The sequence below is a fragment of the Erigeron canadensis genome, chromosome 3 (assembly GCF_010389155.1).
Source record: "Erigeron canadensis isolate Cc75 chromosome 3, C_canadensis_v1, whole genome shotgun sequence".
In the NCBI taxonomy this organism is placed as follows: Eukaryota; Viridiplantae; Streptophyta; class Magnoliopsida; order Asterales; family Asteraceae; genus Erigeron; species Erigeron canadensis.
In genome coordinates this window covers 46,484,783-46,504,505 of record NC_057763.1, presented here as the reverse complement: position 1 = coordinate 46,504,505, position 19,723 = coordinate 46,484,783, and the positions used below count along the sequence as shown (strand labels likewise).

The window sequence follows — 19,723 nt, the reverse complement described above, 5'->3', positions numbered from 1 at the left end:
AGTAAATTACCCTAATATTGATTAGAAAACTTATTTTTCTAATTCAAGCTTTTAATCAAATTAAATACACAAAATTAGAAGAACACTTCTGACTTTCTTTGTGTTCTCCCTCTCCTTGAGCATCAATTTAAGCAATCATTTCATGAACATCTCAGTTAATAAAACAAAAACTTAATCAGTAATGCAGTCTTGTTCTAGAGCTAAAAATAGCCTCTAAATTCACAATCTTCAATAAAAGAATCAATACCTTTTAAAATTAGGCGAAACACAGTATGAAGTGAACATGAACATTGAAGGTGTGTCTCTTTATGATTTGTACATAAATGTAACGAATTCAATTAGTAGCTTTCAGAGAAATCCATCTCTCTCTTTAAGTGATTCCTAAATTAGGAAAAGAACAAAGCTAACTGAATTGAATGGTAGCATAAAAGTGCATATCGGTAACAGGGCTAATCATCGGAGACGAACTCATTACGCAATTTGATCGCTGCAATTCAACAAACAACGAAAGATTAGCTTTTGTGGGCCAGTTTTGTTTTTTAAAAAGATGCAAATTTTGAAATAAATAAACCTTAAATATGGGATCTTGTGATGATGATTCCATGAAAGCAGCTGTCATTGAGATCTTTATCATCAAACCAATACTTCTATAATATTCTTTAGAATCAAACCTTAAGAAGGAATCAATAGAAAAGAGATGCATCAAACACCTTCAAATCCAAAACAAAACAGTCACATATATATATATACCTACACAAATATATAAATAAAGTTCATATTACAATAACCACCAAAATATATATAAAAAGTTCAAATCAAAACAGTTGTTACTCTTTTTCTTTATGATTTGTACATATTATATATATATATATAATATAAAATCCACCGTCCTGCAGATTCAAAAACCACATTTCAATAGGAATAAACAAAAAGCATTGCATTATCAGCTTAAAAAAACAAAGCAAGCATAATTTAGAGAAAAAGAGTACCAAAAAGCCATGAAAAGCGGTTTAGGATACGAATTGCAGCCCATGGTTGTGTAACAGCGTTGAAATCTTTAGTTTGAATTCTAACAGCCTATCCATGTCATAAAATAGCTCAGTAGGATAGTTGCAAATCTCACCCAAAATGGGTTGATTGGGTAAACATGAACCAACTTACCCAATCATAAAATAGTTCAGCAGGACCGAAGTAACTATAAATCGACACCAACACCGACGAACTCAGCACCTTTCACAAAATAAATTCAGTTTGAACTTGTACTTAAAACGGTAGAGGAACACAACATATAACTAAGCTATCTAACATTGAACAGTGCCATTACACTGTTTTGGATAACATGGCCTCTACGAAATATGCCCGAAGCTTCTATGACCCAAACCCAAACCCATTTGACCCTTTATCCGAACCACCCAGCTTGCTAACCTTAACTCTTGTCATCATTTTCATCAAAAATCCCTAATTTCAAGTACCGTATATAATAAACTTAGCATATTAATTTTCATTTTTAATCAGTAATATAACAAAAATTAAATTAAAAAAAATGTTATAACCTTACCTTAAATCATAGCAGGACCAGACATCATCATAGCCAATCTAAACGCACCAAGAGTAGGAAGGCTCAGACATGCTTAATTAAGATTAACAATTCAACATGGCTGCATATAAGAAGGTTGGCATGTAACAGGCAAGTCACATACACACCTCAAATGCCATGCCAAGGAACACATAACCTCAACTATTTTCTTCAATGTAAACACATCATCATAGCCAATCAAGAAGGGACAAACATATTCTATAAAACACATCATCATAGTCAGTCCAAATTCCAAACACACCAATTGTATACGAAAGGCTCAGACATGTTCAAGCAAAAGTAATGATTCAACATGGCTGCATACAGAAGCTTTACATGTGACATAAAGGTCACACGGACACCTTAAATGCCATGCCAAGAAACACAAAACCTTACCTCTATATTAATGTAAACATATCATCATAGCCGATCAAAAAAGGACAACCATCATAGCTCTGTTTTTTGATATCTGAAAATCCAAAACATTTGCTTATCAACAAATAATATATATAAACATAGATATCAATTTATATATATTATTCCAATAACACCAAATTACTAAAACCCATATATAAACATAAACATACCAGATTGTGAACATTAAACATTGATGAATTTCAAATTAGTGATATGAATCTGAAAAATAAAAGCACAATAATTTAAGCAATAATAAATAATATATGCTTCAAATAAAACCTGTAACTAAAAGTGAAATAGAAGAGGATGAAACTCGTTGAGGCATTTCATCAAACACTTAATATGCACTGTAAATAACAATCAAACAAATTATACATGTGCACTATTCAAATCCTAAATTCCAAAATCAGATGGCTTTTTTTTCATTATGAAAGTAGACTGCGATAAAAAAGGGAAAAAAAAAGAGATTTAAATTAGAAATTTCACTTAGGCATTTACACAAACAGTTTGTGAGCATCATATTAAACAGAAATCTAACCTTGATATTGAGTAAAATTGAAGTGTGATATGGATAAAATATGAAGGAAGAAAGTGAAAAGGAGATTGAAAAAAACCTGATGGAAGTTTCTCTCTCTTTTGCAAACACATATTCACACACATACACATCCAAAGTTTTTCAAATTTGAAATCCCGCCATTCAATCTTCTCTCTTTTTTAGCAAATAAATTTTCCCCAGACATTTTATGTCCTTTCTCTGATCAAAAGGCCCATGTATTCTTTCAAATAAATACGTATAGCGTATAGAGATACAAAAAGCAATTATTCACACAGTATAAACACTAACAAATACACACCAATTTCGTCATCAGATGATCATCAAAAAGGCTCTAACATAATTCATTGCTTGACACGTACTTTTTTGTGACCTAAGCGGTCAATTTCCTCTTTAAGAGAAGGAGATAAGGAGAAAAAAAAATAGTAAATGTCTTCACAACATATTTGAAGTTATTACATACATAAATGATTTACGTCTTCAACATAACTAATTTTTATAGTTATAAATCTTGATATAATATACAACAAACCTTTATCGTTTTTCAAATATAACATAAAAGCTTCTGAAAAGTTATTTCTTAAAAACTCAAAAACTTAAAGCTGTTAAAAGCCGGATACCAACACTCAAAATAGATAGCCACTTTAAATTGGAATATGGGCCTATGGGATGGGCTATTTAGACTCGATCTCAACCGGATTAACTATATTATTAACTTGGGCCAATTCATTGTTGGTCTCCATGAGCGATGAGCTGAGCCTATATGCCAACGACGTTAACTTCATTCTATAAGTCTATAACTAATGTAAACATGTTTGATGTGATCAGGTATAAGTGAAGTAAATATTTCGACAATCCGTTTATGCATTGTTCTTAAACTATCAAAGTAGCAGGTTACCTTTATAATGTGGCGGGTGATGATGGCGAAGGCGAGATGCGGGGAGAAAGTGACGACTGGTCGTGGTGATGGTGACAACATGATGGTGTATTGCAAGCATTTTAGGGAACGAGGGTATTGTAATGATTTAAAGTGATATTATAGAAGAGTGGTAGCTAGTAGTGTAGGGTTTTAGGGAATAAGGGATAGATGGTGTACGTAAGACATTTCAAAGACATAATTATAAGAGATCAAAAACTAAAAAAACCTCAAAACTCTTTATAATATATTATAGATATAGAGAAACAAACATATTGTTCGTTTAACTAAATCAATGAACATGACCATATATTTCATTCGTTTATATATGGTCATGAACGTTCGATGGTTTATATCCTTACATTAGTATGATATTTACATTTCTTTTTTGGAACTATTTAGAACTTTTTCTAAAAAAATTTAGATAATTATTAGTGTTTGATATATTTTGTAAAGTTTTATATAATTATTTTCTAGTTTGTTTGTGTTCGTTTCCGTTTATTTGCAGTTGTTCATAAACACACAAAAAAAAAACATAAAACATAATGTTATGAATATTTTTTCAAAAATTATTAACGAATACAGATAAAACTCTCTTCGTATTCATGATCAGTTATTCAGTTACAACTATAGATATGATAAACAACTGAAAAATAGGCAATGTCACATGTAAATTGAAATAGCATCATGTGATATGTCATGGATACAGAGGACATGTTTTGGTGTTATGTAACAAAAACAATTCTTACAATAAAATACTCATCAACACATCACAGTGGCGGACCTAAAGCTGTTTGGAATGGGTGAATTACATGACTTTTTTTTTCTCGTATATGTATTGTAAATTTTATTAAAAGAAAATTATGACTTGGAGTTGTTACGGTTTCCATTTTCGATCTCTTAAGTGAAAAAAATACCAAATTTTATCTTAGAGTTGACAAAAATTTGCAATCAAAGTTCTTCCTCTAAACGGATTCGCAAAAGATGTTCCGGAACATCATGTTATGTATCTGTCAATGGTTTATCATTAAAGATGCTTAAAATTGACATTTAGACATGTCTTCAATAGTCACTTACCCATCGTGACTAGTACCATTGTCCTACGGTAGTTGCTAACAACAATTGTGTTGTGACATCCAAAATGTCCAAAGTAGCTCCTAACTTAAGAAACCAACAACTAGGTAAGGTTAATTGCATAACACGTAATACCAATTATCAAAAACAAGAGATAAAAAGAAGAAGAAAACAATAAGTAAACCCCAAATGGGATTCTTATTGAAATTGTTACCAAAACATATACTAGTCAAATAAAAAAAGTTATAAGTAATTAGTTTTAAATTGGAAAAATGATATCTCTTTCTAAAGTATTGGCCTAATAATTTTTTTTACAATTGGATCATAATACTTGTTCATGAATGAAGTTGTTAAAAAAAATTCATAAATTACATTTTTCATACGTCAATTGTAAAAAAATATTACTTATACTTTTCAAAAAAGAAAATATATTTTATATTCAGTACCAACATTTCAGTCAAATAACGAAAATGTTGACCAACATTGAAGTCATCAACCTCGAGAGCTTGTTTGGAAGAACGAGGAGGTCCATCAAAGAAGACAAAATTATACGAGTAATTAATAATCCAAAAATATCTTTGAAGTAAAAACTATTTAAAGCATAAGTTTATAATTTATTAAACATTTAAATGTTTGTATTATGAGATCATAATAACAATATATATCTTCAATGTGCATAAAAAATTCGCACAATTTTAATATAAGAGAAAAACTGTTTTAAAAAAGATACCTAAATTCATCTCCAGGGTATTGTGCTAAATTCATTAAGCAAAAAGTTTAAAACCTTTTAATGCACTAAAAGTTGCAATTTCAAATTTCTTTAGATTCACTTAAATTGTTTTGTTATTATTATTTAATATCTAATTGGTATTATATTAGCAATATTTTAAATGTTTCACAAAAAATGGTTAAACAAAAGAGTTTTATTAAACTAGTGTAGTATGTACTTTTTGAAAATTTCAATCATTTTGTTATAATTATATAACTTTTATAATTTAGTTTGTAGTTATTATTTTAATTATTTAATAAATGGTGATTTATATGTGAATGGTAAACACTCTGACCTCTAAAGACATAAGTCATGGGTTCGATCCTTATCCCATACAAAGATTGGAAAGATTTTTCTACCATTTAGGTAGAAAATGATAGTAAGTAGAGGTAAAGTCTGCCTACATCTTAACCTCTCTCATATGGCACCGAGATATTAAAGCTCAAAAAACCTCCAAATACGGCCCTGGGCAAAAAAAATTTCTTTTTCTTTTTGTCAATGTTCACTTACTTTATAATATAAACAACCAAACATAAAAATAAAAGTACTAGTATATCTGAGCGTCAATGTTCACTAATTTGTTTGCTTAAACTAATAAAAAAATAGATATTATTATGGATGTAAGAAAAATCAAAGAAAACAAAGTACTTTTTTTTCTTTATAGGTGAATTTCGTTTAAAATTTCATGTCACGATCATTTGAAACGGAATTGCTATTTTTTTCTTGTTATTGATAGAGTGGAAGGTTTAACATATATTGTTTTAACTAAGTTCGTGCTAAAGAGCTCCTTCGAAGTAAGAAAATCTACTTCAAATACATGGTAGGGAAAAAAAAAGCTCAACTAATCTGTCCAAAGATCGACAATTAATAGGATAAATCCAAATCTTTTAGATTTAAATTTGAGTATACCTAATCCAAACTTATTAAGAACAAAGTATTAGAAATTTTTATTCCAAGTTGATTCATTTTCATTATTTCAAAGAAAATGTTCTTCCCTCCAATCTGGTTTTGTTGCAACTGTCATAGGGCATTTGCAATTGAAGCTCCTGTCACCAATAAATACACCACTCCCCATACCTAAATCTCTTCACCCACCTTTCTGTCCCCCTCTTCCTCAAATTCCTCAACATCCACCTTCACTCCCCAAGACCACCATCATCTTCACTTGCCATAACACTACACAATCATCTTATCTTTACTAAACTCCAAATAGATCATATTTGTAGTTATTTAAGTCGGTGTTCTTGAATGATCAATCGATCATACAGTCTTTCCTTCGGAGTATTCATATAATTTTAACTTTCGTTGAAGATTGATTTCAAATATAAATACACACACACACACATATATATAATTTATATATACTGTAAAAAAAATCCAAAATCCTTTTCAAGTCACTACATAGTGTCACATATTTTATATACAATCTTCATTATTACGACAATTATTTACCAAAGTTCAAATCTTTTTCAAGTTTTACTACATGGGTGTTCAAGATTTTCAATTATAAATCAACCCAAGTTTCAAAAGTTCAAATCTTTTGCTAATAAACCAACCAAAGTCTTCAAAGTTTCAGAACAATAAGGATACCCGATCCCAGTGCAAAGTTACAATCTTTTTAAACATTCCAAAATAATGGGGTGCTTATTAAGCACAAATAAATCAAACCCATCTTCAAAATTGCACCAACATTCGTCGAGCTTCAACAGAGCTCCGTCGCCGGTGGACGTCGAAACTGTAAAAGAAGTACTTTCCGAAACCCCAACTCAAAACGCATTTTCAAAACCTGAAAATGATCCCAAAAAGATCTCATCAAGACAAAATTCTTACAAATTTAGGCCTCAAGATCACATTCTTGATCTAAATCTAACTATCTCCGACGACGACATTGATACCGGAGTTTACCGCCGAAAAGTGGTCGACAGGTCACCCATAAAAGCTAGGAACCGGGTCGTGTCGGGTCAACTATCCGGTGAGCTTCATACTGTTAGGAAATCACCGGTGAGAGGAAATGAACAGTCTCCGGTTCGGGTCAGACTTCTCCCTGAAAGAAATGGTCGCGGACCTGGGTTTGGGTCCACGGGTCGACCAAGTCGGGTTTCGGGTAATGGCAATGTGGTTGCTAGTCGTTCGAGGTCCCCTGCGAAACGTACGGGTATGGGTTGTGGTTCCGGTGGTAGGAATGATATTAGTAGGAGTATGTCCGACAGGAGGACCGGGAAATCTCCGGGTCGGGTTGGATCGGATTTGAATGAGAAAGTCCGAAAACCCGAATTGAGATCGGGTCGGGGTAGGGAGGAGAGTAATCGGTTTATGGCAAATACAAACAATGATGAATCACTTGAAAATCCACTTGTGTCCTTGGAGTGTTTTATTTTTCTTTAGAAGAAGTGTTTAGTAGCATGGTAAGAATTGTTATTTTGTGTAAAATATGTGGGCGGTGTTGTAATTTAGTATGTTCATTTAACTTATTCTGTGTTAAAAATACTTGTGCATTATCCAAAATCCATATAAAAAAGCACAAAATCAGAATGATGAATTCATGAAAGTAGATAATAATGCGTAGTTGATGTTCATATATGTCACCCATGGCAAATAAATGTGTACTAGTGGTCCAGCATTTTGATAATGAAATGTGTTTGTTGTGGTGTATATCACATTATATATATATATATATATATATATAAGAAAATATAAGGTTGTCTTACACCTAAGTTTAAGTATAGAACATCTCATATACTAATATTTATTATTTATTGTTTAATGAATAAATGTCTGAGCTTCCATGATTTTTATGGTTTAAAAAATTAATATGTGAGTGTCTGATATCTAAGCTTAGTTACTTAACAGCCTTATATATATAAAAGGTAAGGTTTAATTGAGAACCATTTACATATAAACATAGATAATATTAAGTATAATTTGATTTGAACGAATATGTTCACATATATCTATCATATATGAACATCAAATTATAATATAGTGGTTCTTATAAAAAAAATCGCAGTATTTTTCATCGTTAACGACTAATAGGAGAGCCAAAACCATTAATTTTTTGTCTCAAAAGTATAATGTTTGAGACCTCTATGGGAAAATTGGGATCATATGTTCCTCGCCAATTCAATTAAAGACACGTATATACACATGTAATGATGAAGTGTTGAGGCATGCAATAAATATTTACTTCTTTTTTCTATAGAACTTAATTCAGAGCTTATTATGTAGAAACTATCTGGAAATTTTTTCGATAGTGTTTATAATGATTTCTATAAATCATCCAATGTTACTCTGAATTTGGTAATGTGGAATGCGGTAAAAGGGACCAACCAAATTACTTGGCCCTGCCAATTTTCTGAATATATGATTCTGATGATGATGATGATATCTTAAAGTCAGAAAAGGTCAAAATTCAAAGTTTTAGGAAAGAGTAAAAGATATACCATATCTTGGCAAAGTAATGAGGTTGTATCATACTTTCTAATTTTGATCTACCTTGCGGTAAATGAAATGATTCTGAATGTAAACTTATTCAATGTCATAAACCAGTGTATCCGATATAAATATAATATTGAAATTTTTAAAAAATATATAAAGATTTAATGTGTTTAATTGTTAATTAGTAAGATTAGAGTTTAAAATGTTAATTAGTTTATTAAAAACAAAAATCGGTTAATTTTAAGTGTAAAAGTTGACGTAGATTTTATATATAAAGACGTCAATGGGGAAAGTTGGTAAATGAATTCAAGTGACATTACATTTATGAACGATCAAGTGTTACTTATTGAAAGGGGAACTGGAATAATACAATTGAATGCCCACATGTAAATGTAATGACATGGACAAATTAAATACGGATTGTATTATCTCTTGCATTGTTTGATTCTATTTCTTTTGCAAGTAATGCCAGAAGATCGACTGAAGTTTTGAACATCCACAAATTGTTCACATATCAATTACTTACAGCAATTCTCTCAAATAAAGCACAATTCTACAATCTTTTGGTTGATGAATTATATATTAACTAACAATGCCAAAACACTATGAATGATTTTGCAATTCTTAATTTGTCATTACACATTGCTAAAGATGCTATTAAAACCTTCTTTATATAATTCTTTATAACATTTTTTTATTATCTTTTTAAAATTTCAAGATGTGATATTTCTAAAACACACCAACATTGGATATCAATTAGCCAACAATATTTCCTTTTTTAATATGGCCAAATCATTTGTCAAGGTACATTAATATATTTCAAAACTTTTATACTCGTATTTGTCATTGTAATACACCTTAAGTTTTACTCACACGCAACTAATTTCATTCCACAATATATTAGTACACTACTATTCAGGTTTGTCTATTGGACGGATAGTCTCAAAATATATAAATTTTATAATAACTGTGAAATAAAAAGTGTATGTTCAATATAACAACTTAATGAATACGAAAACTAAAAAAAACATATGAAAATTAACTCCATATAAATATTGATTTCATTTTACTTTTTTTTCAACTTTAGTTAAATATGAAAGCTAATATTACAACTTAATCAATATGAAAGCTAAAGAAAAAACATATGAAAATTAACTTTATATAAATATTGATTCCAATTTACCCATTTTTTTTCAACTTTAGTTAAATAAAAAGAAAAACAAAAAGTGTAGGCCATTTTTTACTAAATAAATATTAAAAAAATAAAGAAATAATAGGGATGAGGTATTTGGCTAAAGGAGGGGATTAGAGATGCTAAGTGTACCCTCAACCCCCTCTTTTAGTTATATTATTATAAATTACCTAATCAACCAAAAGTTATACCAAATTGAATCAATAAATTTCCTAAAAGTCCATGTCGTAAAAATGAACCATAACTAAAGTTTTATTGTCTAACACATAATATATTCATCGTTCCCGTTGAATAACATGAACATCATCCTAGTTGAACTTGATGATTCTAGTTGAACTTGATGAAACATGATCTCCTGTTCAATGGAGGCTGCGCAACACTTAAAGACAATAAGACATTATAATCTCTTTCTTAATAAAGGCCAACACATGAGATATGGCCTATTCATCTATCCTATTCAACAAGCCCGGAATGATGCTAATGGGCTAATAACCCAAACTTATAGTTTTATAAGTAAGTTAGGTTTGGATTTGGTCTAAGTAAAAATCTCAAATATTGAGTTTGTTTCTCATCCAAAATCCAAATAACGGTTTTAACTTTTAGGGAAAAATCAAGAATTTTACTAGTTTGTATAAAATAGCATGGTACTTGCGCAATGCGGCGGTGGTTGTGGCGGCACGGTGTGGTGGTGGAGACGGCGTTGTGTGGTGTAAATAATTGATGTAAAAGGTTAATGGAAATATTTTGGATAAATGGTTAATATTGTAATTTAATCATTAATGTTATTTTAGATAATTCTTCCATAATTTTTTAAAGAGATGGTTGTTTTATTTATTAAAGAGTATAAAAGTATATAGATTAAGTGTATAGGGGAAATAGAATTAAGAAATAAAGGTATTTTAATTATAAAAAAGTGTTGAATTCCCTAAAATAGGAAAAGACAATATGTTTTATAAGGGTTTATAGAAATAGATTTGGGCCAAATACCATTTAGTTGAACAAGAGGTCCTAGCTTTCATACTTATAAAAGTCACATTCGGGAATGTTTAAAAAAAAATGAGTCTCTAAAAGAATTTTAGGTCCTAGCTTGAGAATAGAAAATAGTTCCTAAAAGAATTTTGTTTCACAACACCGGGTGTAAATCCTATATTTTTAATACCATTTTTTTTTCTTTTATTAATAAATAAAGAGAACACGTGATAGACAACATCTTATTAAATGAAAACGTACTTAATCATAACCCGAGTTGACTAATAAATGTTTCAAATGATATTACCAGGTAATCTTACAAACATTAATACAAGAAATCCAAAATTTTTTTTTTTTTTTTTAAGAGTAGCTTGTATAAATTTTTACTACATGACTATTATGATTATTATTTTTACATATTTTTGACACATATATAATAATGATTTGAAAACAAATAACATTTTACATTATTAATGTATATTAATGCAGTGATGCACTACACATTTACACACTTATCTATACAAAGAAAATATTTATCTTTAACCTTTCTTCCTTTTTTCGGTTACTCAAGCTTTTTAGTCTCTTAATAGGGAGATCCGTCTCAAAACTAATGTTTTGAATACTAATGACTTTTAAAGAATAAGCTTATGACAACGAAAGTAACATTTGTATGTATTTCCTATAAATACAAATTACAAATATACCATTTAAATTGGGGAATAAATTACAAATATACCATTTAAATTGGAAAAAAAAATTATATTGTACCAAAATTGGAGTGGGGGCAACTGCCTCATTGCCCCCATTGTGGTGTCGTACCTGGTTTCACCATTATATAGTGAGGTTTTCCTGATTACGTATACTGATTGAATGTTCGAGAAAAAAACTCTATACTTTATTTTATTTTATTTTTTTAACATTGTCTATACTTTATTTATTTATTTAGAGACTTAGGGGGTGTTTGGTTCATGGAATTTGTTAGAATTCATAGAAATTGGAATTTAAATTCCATTCCTTTCCATTGTTTGGTTAAGAAATATATGGAATTGGAATCCAAAAAATTACATCAAATTCCTCAAATAAGTGAACTCACAATTCCTTCACAAATATGATAGAATGTTAAACATTCCAAGGAATTCAATTATCTTTACCAATATACCCTCTCAAAATTATACACATGTTATATTTTTAAACATTCAGATTTCAATTCCTTCCAATTTCAATTCCTTCCAATTTCAATTTCTTTAAAACATTCCAATTTCTTTAAAAACATTCCGTGAACCAAACAACCTCTTAATGTACGTCTTTCATATAAAATATTAATGATTACTTTATAAAGATGATGCGTACGTCGGCACATTAAATTATTGAAAGCTCTAACCATTATTAATGCTTTTAGTAACATAACTATTGATCATCTTCCACTTTAACAATTTTACTAAAATTATCAAATTATAGGTTGTAACTTGTAAGGCTAAGCGGAGTGAGGGCGGAAATCCCCGTTTTGTCGCCCAAATCTTGCTCTCCACACCACCCCTATTACTGATTAAGCCTCAAAACACAAAGGGACGGAATTATTCTATCGTCCAACTCTCCCTCTTGTACTATATAACATCACTTTAATATCACCTCAACCAATCAATTAATGTCACATGTCCAAAGTCCTTCACCCTTAAAAGTTGTCTCACTTTCCCATTTTCTTAACAAAACTTTCTTGTTTAAATGGCGCCACATGACGGATATCTCCCACCCTCAAAGTTGCCTCACTCCGTTTAGCCTAAGTTCTATATAAACAGTGATCGGTTAATTGTAAATAATATATTTATTGAATTATGATAACTACTTGACTATGATAGTTTAGCCTACTTACACGTACCCTTACGGTCTTACTACACTGAAACATATAATCTCAACTCACTTAAGTTGCAATTTCGAACAAAAACAACTTCTAAATTGCTTATATCCCTCCTTGTTTCTTCTCTTTTTCCGATGCCAGAGCAACTCCGACGGGTTCTAATATAGCTTTTCAACCACTTCTTTATCTGCTTTCTAAGCTTTTTGTTTTATAGGTGATGGCCATTATGCTTCATTAACATCCAAATGTTACACCACAATTAAAATACATTTCGAAACTAAACTAGTAAATTGTAGAAACAAACTCAAGTCGATTACATAATACAAATGATATAAGGAACTTACTTCAAAGGGCAAGGATATAATCGGTTTTTCTTCTAACGACAAGTAACATGCTAAAAAACACCAATAGATAAGGTGTAATACAACCAATTTGTCAAATTGTGCATGCTATAGTCGATGAAAAAAAGCCAATTACACCTTTGTCCTTTAGCACTATACCCTCGTTTAAGAATACAAAAGTTGGGTACTATACTACTATGACTATTATCTCTAAAAGTCAAAGAACTCAAAGATTATTATGAATCTTACTAGTATTTAGTATAAAAGTCAACTTCTCGAGACAATTGAATATACATGTGCGTGTCAGGTGATGCTCATAGGATTATAGGGGTCGCATGACTAACTCCTATAGTTTACAGGAAGTATGGCGTGATGAGAAATGAGTATTTTACCAAAAGGAAAAGTAAATATATGATCCCAAAGCTTAAACGTGGAATCTTACGTATAATTTTTTTAATATTTATTGAATTTTAATTAAATCATATGACCCCATAAATTTTATAAATTAAAAAAAATAATATGTGAGTGTTTCAATTTAAACTTAAGTAACTAAGAGCCTTATATTTTATAAAAAAATAATTTACACTGAATTGAGTATATTTTATAAAAAAAATATATATAAAACAATTATACATAATTTAATATTGATCTCTTGGTTAATTTACGTGAACTCAATAGTCAAGAATATAACCTGGTGTCTGGAGTTAACCTATGTTGCACGAGATCGGGAACGGGTACGTCAACGGGATACGACAAAACTAAAAAAATCAAGAAACGGATATGGAACGGGTACGGAAATAAATACATATAAAAAAATAAATATACATTTGTAAAAAAATAAATATACATCTTAATATACCTATACTATACTTATTTATATAAACGAGGGCTTAAATCTCGTGCGTTGCACGGCGGGAAAAAGGTAATTGTTTCCGGGCTTAGTTTAATGTACTCACTTGCTCCAATATAATAAGATATGATAATGACAACCTAAGAGTTGTCATTAAAAACTTATTATGTGATTACAAACTTGTACATTATATATTAAAAATCGTCCTCCTGAATTTTCTACAACAGGATACTAATTTTTATTCACCCAATTAATTTTTACTGACATCCTTAGGGTTGTCATTAACAAAACTTTATATAATTGACATTCTGATCTATAATAACTTTACCTGTCTTTTATGATGGATGAAATGTATCCCAAAAATGTAAATATCTCTGTTTGGGCATAAGTTTGACAATGGGGTACATAGTCCAATTTCATTGTATGACACTTGTCCACAACATGTTACTTTTGTAGTATCAAATCCTACTAACAAATCATCTAATAAACGTTGATCTTATTTTCATAAAACATGACAACATGTTAGTTGTATCAAAAGGATTAATAAAATACATTAAAAATATACATATTTTTTTACGATGAGTTAGAAGTTATTAGTGAGCATTCATTTAACTATATTAAAATGTAATGTTGGCTAAATGCTCAACTCTAAACAAAGGGTTTATCGTTACAACAATTTCTGCTGTGTTTTCTATTATTGTTGTAAATCATTATTTGATCTTTATAATAAACAGGTTATTTGCTACCATATTAGTTTAGTTCAAATTTCAAACTGAACTTAACAAAGTACTTTTCGATCATAACAACGATTTTGAAAACAAAATATATGTATTTGTTTGTGATGGGACCGATTAGAAAATTAACATGTATATATGAGATCACTGAAAAACCTCATGTCTTAATGAACGTATAAACAATTGACAGTTAAAGTCAATAAATTAAGTACATTAGAAATTCTTAAATGTTCAAACCACTTACCAGTTTCTAACAATCCTTTTATCAGGCAAATAAGATATACCAATAAAAACAAACAATTCCTTCTACATTAGAAATGCAACTACCTCTTTTGTTCCAATTGCTTACAATGGATTGTTTGATTTTATTAATCGTATTTCTGTATAACAACAACCTGAAAAGCATAAACAAAAAAATACTTAGATCGAAATCCTGATGAAGTGAACGAAATTGTGTTGTCCTCCTATATATAAACACTTTCAAGAGTCAAAATACTAATGAAACTGATGGAAGCTCAAACAAACCTATTAAATGCATAAATCATTATCAATGAATTAAAGACCCAAATGAAACCCATGGAAGCTCAAGAAACCCATTATATGAATCGGTCATTATAAAAAAACTCTCCTTTAATGGAATGATCATTATCAAGAAAAATAAAGACTCATTGTATTCCAAAACATATAATTAACAAACATTAACATCTAAGAGAATTAAACCACGACATTAAACTAACCCTCAAGAACTAACCTTCTACAATTAACGCATATAATCAACATTTAGAGGGGATTAAGACATTCAATTCAATCAATTACTTATTAAGAGGAGAGATGTTTAGTTTAGGATTGGGCTTTCATCATCTCATATAAGTGTTTAGCTTATTTGAATGTGACTTTTTAAATGATCATATGCATATGTATTTTACAACCAACCCAATAAATCTGGTCTGATTTTAAATTTAAAGAAATAAAAGTAACTAAAACGACCTATATATATATATCCATAAACCAAATAAATAATGTCTATCTTGGTTTGATTTTGTATGCAAATTGGGTTTTGTTTGTGCATTATAAAAATCAAATAAAATAGATATGTATATATTGTCATGCAATTAGATATGTATATATTATCATGCACTTTTTGTACAACTTTTATATTACATCCTAGCGGTCCACCATTATCATAATCATTTATTATTGTAAACTATGCTTCAACTTCCTAATGATCATCAATATAATCAATTACTTATGTTTCAACTTCCTAATGATCATAATTACTACTCTTCCAATAATGCACATAAACCTATTAATAAACCACATAACTAATCAACAATTTAATACTCATGCTACATCAATTGTAAATTATGATATTAGACCTATAACAACAATTATGAAAAGAGATTATTTAAGTTTTAGGGTTGTTCCATAACCTAACTTTTATATTATATAAGGATTATATATTTAATACATTAATTAGAAATAAAAGAAATAAATGTGATACGGTGCATCATAGGTTCGGTTCAATGTACCAAAAATCAAAACATAATTTCTCAAACATTTAATATTTTTAATAATATTATATCTTTACAGAAACAATATTTCATCTATAACATATTAACCTCTAATATTAAATTTAATGCAGTAGAACATTTAATATTTAATACTTATAGGCAAATAAAAAATAAGGCCAAAGTACTTTTTTTGTCCTTATGGTTTTTCGAATAAGCACTTTACATCTTCGCCGTTAATTTTTGACTAAAATCGTCCATGTGGTTTGCATTTCGTCCTTGGATCAGTGAGGGGCATATATGTCTTTTTACCCATTTGTTCCTATGGTTAAGTGCAAATTCGTCCTTATGGTTTGTCATTTTTGCATTTTTCATCCTTGAATTTAACAAACTTCCAAACAAAAATTTAATCAAAAATTAAAAAACAAACTCAAATAAAAAACCTATATATACACCTACATATGAGGATCTAATTTAATACCGGCTGGTACAACTAATATAATTTGTTTTATTTTTTAAAAAAATGTTATAAAACTTACTATAATATAACGAAAATAGTCAAAATATAATTTGAATTCACTCAAAAAAAAAAAAACAAAAACAAATAGGTTCTTTATAACAAATTACAAGAAAGTTCACAAATTACAAAAAATAACATTAAAGTATTGTAAAAATAATTTTTCAAAAAATAAAAAATGTGAATATTGTATGTACGTTTTTGCATTTGAAATTGATTGAGCATATCCTCAAATGTAGGTATATAGGTTTTTGTTTTGTTTGGAATAAATTGGTACGGTAATTTTTGTTTGTTTTTTTTTTTGAAAATTTTTCCTAGAATTGTTAACGGCGATGACGAAAAATGCAAAAACGGTAAACCACATGGACGTTTTTTGCACATAACTCTATGAAAAAACGAAAATGCCCCTCACGTGACTTGCGTGTGAGGGGGTTAACGGAAAAGTTAGCGGCGAGGATAAAAAAATGCTTATTTGAAAAACCACATGGAAGAAAAAAGTACTTTGGCCAAAAAATAAAGTGGGTGGTAGTAAAAGGTCCACGTGACCTTATCATTTTCTTTCCAAATAATCTCTCTCCTTCCCTTGTCAATTTCTTAACCTCCCTCTTCCGTACTAACTCTCACTGTAAAATTAAAAGTAAAAAACACGAAGACAATCCAAATATCCAATTGGGTACACTTCGTACCAATACGAAAAATGCGGATATTTGAGATAAGATCTACACAAACCTGCAACTTTCAACGGTTTTCCGACGATACTTCCGGCCAAAACAAGATCCGACGACTCAACGCAACTTCATCAACAACAACACCACTGGAAAAACGTCCCCAAAATTAGGAACGGTTCAAGAAACGCCCTTTGACATATTGAAACGGTCAAGGAACGTCCCCAAATTTCTGTAAATGTTTTGCAGTCGTCCCCTTACACGTTTCCGTCCCCGGCGAGTTTCCGGTATGGGGGACGGTGCCTCCTTCGCATCAGAGGAGTTAACATAACACAATAGTACATTATTTATGTGATTGCATAATCAGTGGCGGATCTTGACCAATTTAATAGAATGGGCCAAAGTTATGATAACTTAAAATAATACTAAGAAAACTAATTTTTCAAACAAATTATGGATAAACTATACTACCGATCAAAAACGGAGGAAACCCGGAGCCCTAAATAGATCCGTGCTTGTGCATAACTATTTGTTGATTTATGTGTTTTTAATTAAAAATAGTAAGGATTATATTTTCCCTTTTTACTAAAAAATATAGAATAATAAGTGTTTTTTAAGGGTTGAAGATGATTTCGAATCAAATAAAAAAGGGAAAAAAAAAGAGTTTCTTCATAATGATAAGGCTATGAGGAGTGGGGATAAAGGGGGCTCCCCACATGGGGGCGACTTCCACCATGTGGCGGAGGCTTTCTTTAAGAGTTGCCCTTCTTTTTTTCTTGGAGTGAGGCTCCTTTTTGGAGTTGCCCCTCTAATTTTTTTTAATTTTTTTTCCACTTTTAAATCAATAAATTAAATAAAAAGGAAATATATATATATAACCACCATCTGATCCTCCTCTCCACCCTCTCTCTTTCTCCTCTTCTTGACTTTCTTCTTCTTTCCTCTATTTGATCCTCTCCACAACCTCAACCACCGCCTATTGCCTGACCCACCACCGTCTGACCCCTGACCACCCACCACCGCTCTTCTTCTTCTTCCCATTTCCAGATTTCATCTTCTTCCCCTCTCTCATCGAGAATTATATATATGTATTATATATATATAGCAGCAACATAAATTATATATATGTGTTTGTGTGTGTATATAAAAGAGCCAACGGCTCTTTTTTTCTTGAAAAACACAAAGAATCAGGCGGCAAATATTGATCGGCCAACTCTTTTTTATCTAGTGAGTTTTTTTCTAATCTTAAATCCTTAAATAAAAAATAAAATAAAAAAAGACGGACCAATGTTGTTTGTTGCTACAAAACCTCTAAATACTTTTAAATGTTCAGTTTATCTATAAATACCAAACTATATAAAAAGACCACATAAAAAAACAACTTAATCACAAAACCTCAATTTCTTTATAACAAACATAATCAGACATAAAAAAGGGTATGAAAATATGTGATCAAATAAGCGATATATTCGATATATTCGTCGACAATGGATTTGCTGACTAATTGGAAAGTTATTTGATTTTGGGAAAAGCTACTTAAGTTCATAATTGATTAGGGGATAATATGGAAGAAAATGGGGTATAAAAAGTAGGGGTGTTAATGAGTCGAGTTATTCATGTTTCTCCGGGTTTTGAAGAGTTATATGTTAACCCATAACTCAAACCGAAAGACTTGAGTTATTCAGGTTTGGTTTGTTTTGCTTCGGGTTTTTTTTTTTTGGTCAGGTTTTAGGTGACCCAAATAATATGTGATTGAATGTTGTTAGTTAAGCTACAATATAATCTTAATTACAAAAACTTATATAGTAGTGATATTTATATAAGATTAATGAATTCATCATAAACACTTTTTATCATAAAAGTCATAAACAAAACCAAAATATTACAAACTACATAAAAATAATAAAAGTTACTGATATTAAATAAACAAATGTCAACATATAAATTTTCTTAAATTAATATCTTGATCATTTGATATATATGTGTATTTCTAAATGTCCATTACTATTTAGCTTTGTACGTTTTTGATTTTATCTATAAATGAAAATTTAATATTCAAATAATGTATATTTTCAACAAAATTTAATGTGTTATATTAGTAGATATAAACAACTAATTATTTGAGTTGACTAAAATTATAAAAATTTCACCTGTTCCACCCAATTTCCATTCGGGTTGGGTCGTGGTATTTGAGTTTAGTTAATCTCAATAACCCTAATAAAAAGGGGAAAAGGGATGTACGGGCGAGGGTGAAGTCGAAAATACATAAATGCCCATACATGTGGTCATCGAGTGTACACTTGGACAACACCTTTTAACAGATCCATCGATTTAGGTACCAAGATTGCTAAG

The 19,723-nt window shown here is 30.0% G+C and overlaps 1 protein-coding gene and 1 long non-coding RNA gene across 2 annotated transcripts; one reads left to right on the top strand and one right to left on the bottom strand.

Annotated features, from left to right (window-relative positions):
• Positions 1 to 302: 302 nt before the first annotated feature.
• LOC122590929 lies at positions 303 to 1,032 on the bottom strand. Its single transcript, XR_006322637.1, has 3 exons — positions 990 to 1,032; positions 572 to 671; positions 303 to 487 (listed from the first exon to the last, which is right to left on the bottom strand). It is a non-coding gene; the product is annotated as an uncharacterized LOC122590929 (long non-coding RNA).
• Positions 1,033 to 6,940: 5,908 nt separating this feature from the next.
• LOC122592251 lies at positions 6,941 to 7,690 on the top strand. Its single transcript, XM_043764441.1, has one exon. The coding sequence runs from the start codon at positions 6,941 to 6,943 to the stop codon at positions 7,688 to 7,690; it is 750 nt and encodes a 249-aa protein (XP_043620376.1).
• The last annotated feature ends 12,033 nt before the right edge of the window (positions 7,691 to 19,723 follow it).

Excerpts from the sequence above, each read along its gene's own strand:
- LOC122592251 (XM_043764441.1), top strand. The coding sequence starts at position 6,941 with ATGGGGTGCTTATTAAGCACAAATAAATCAAACCCATCTTCAAAATTG.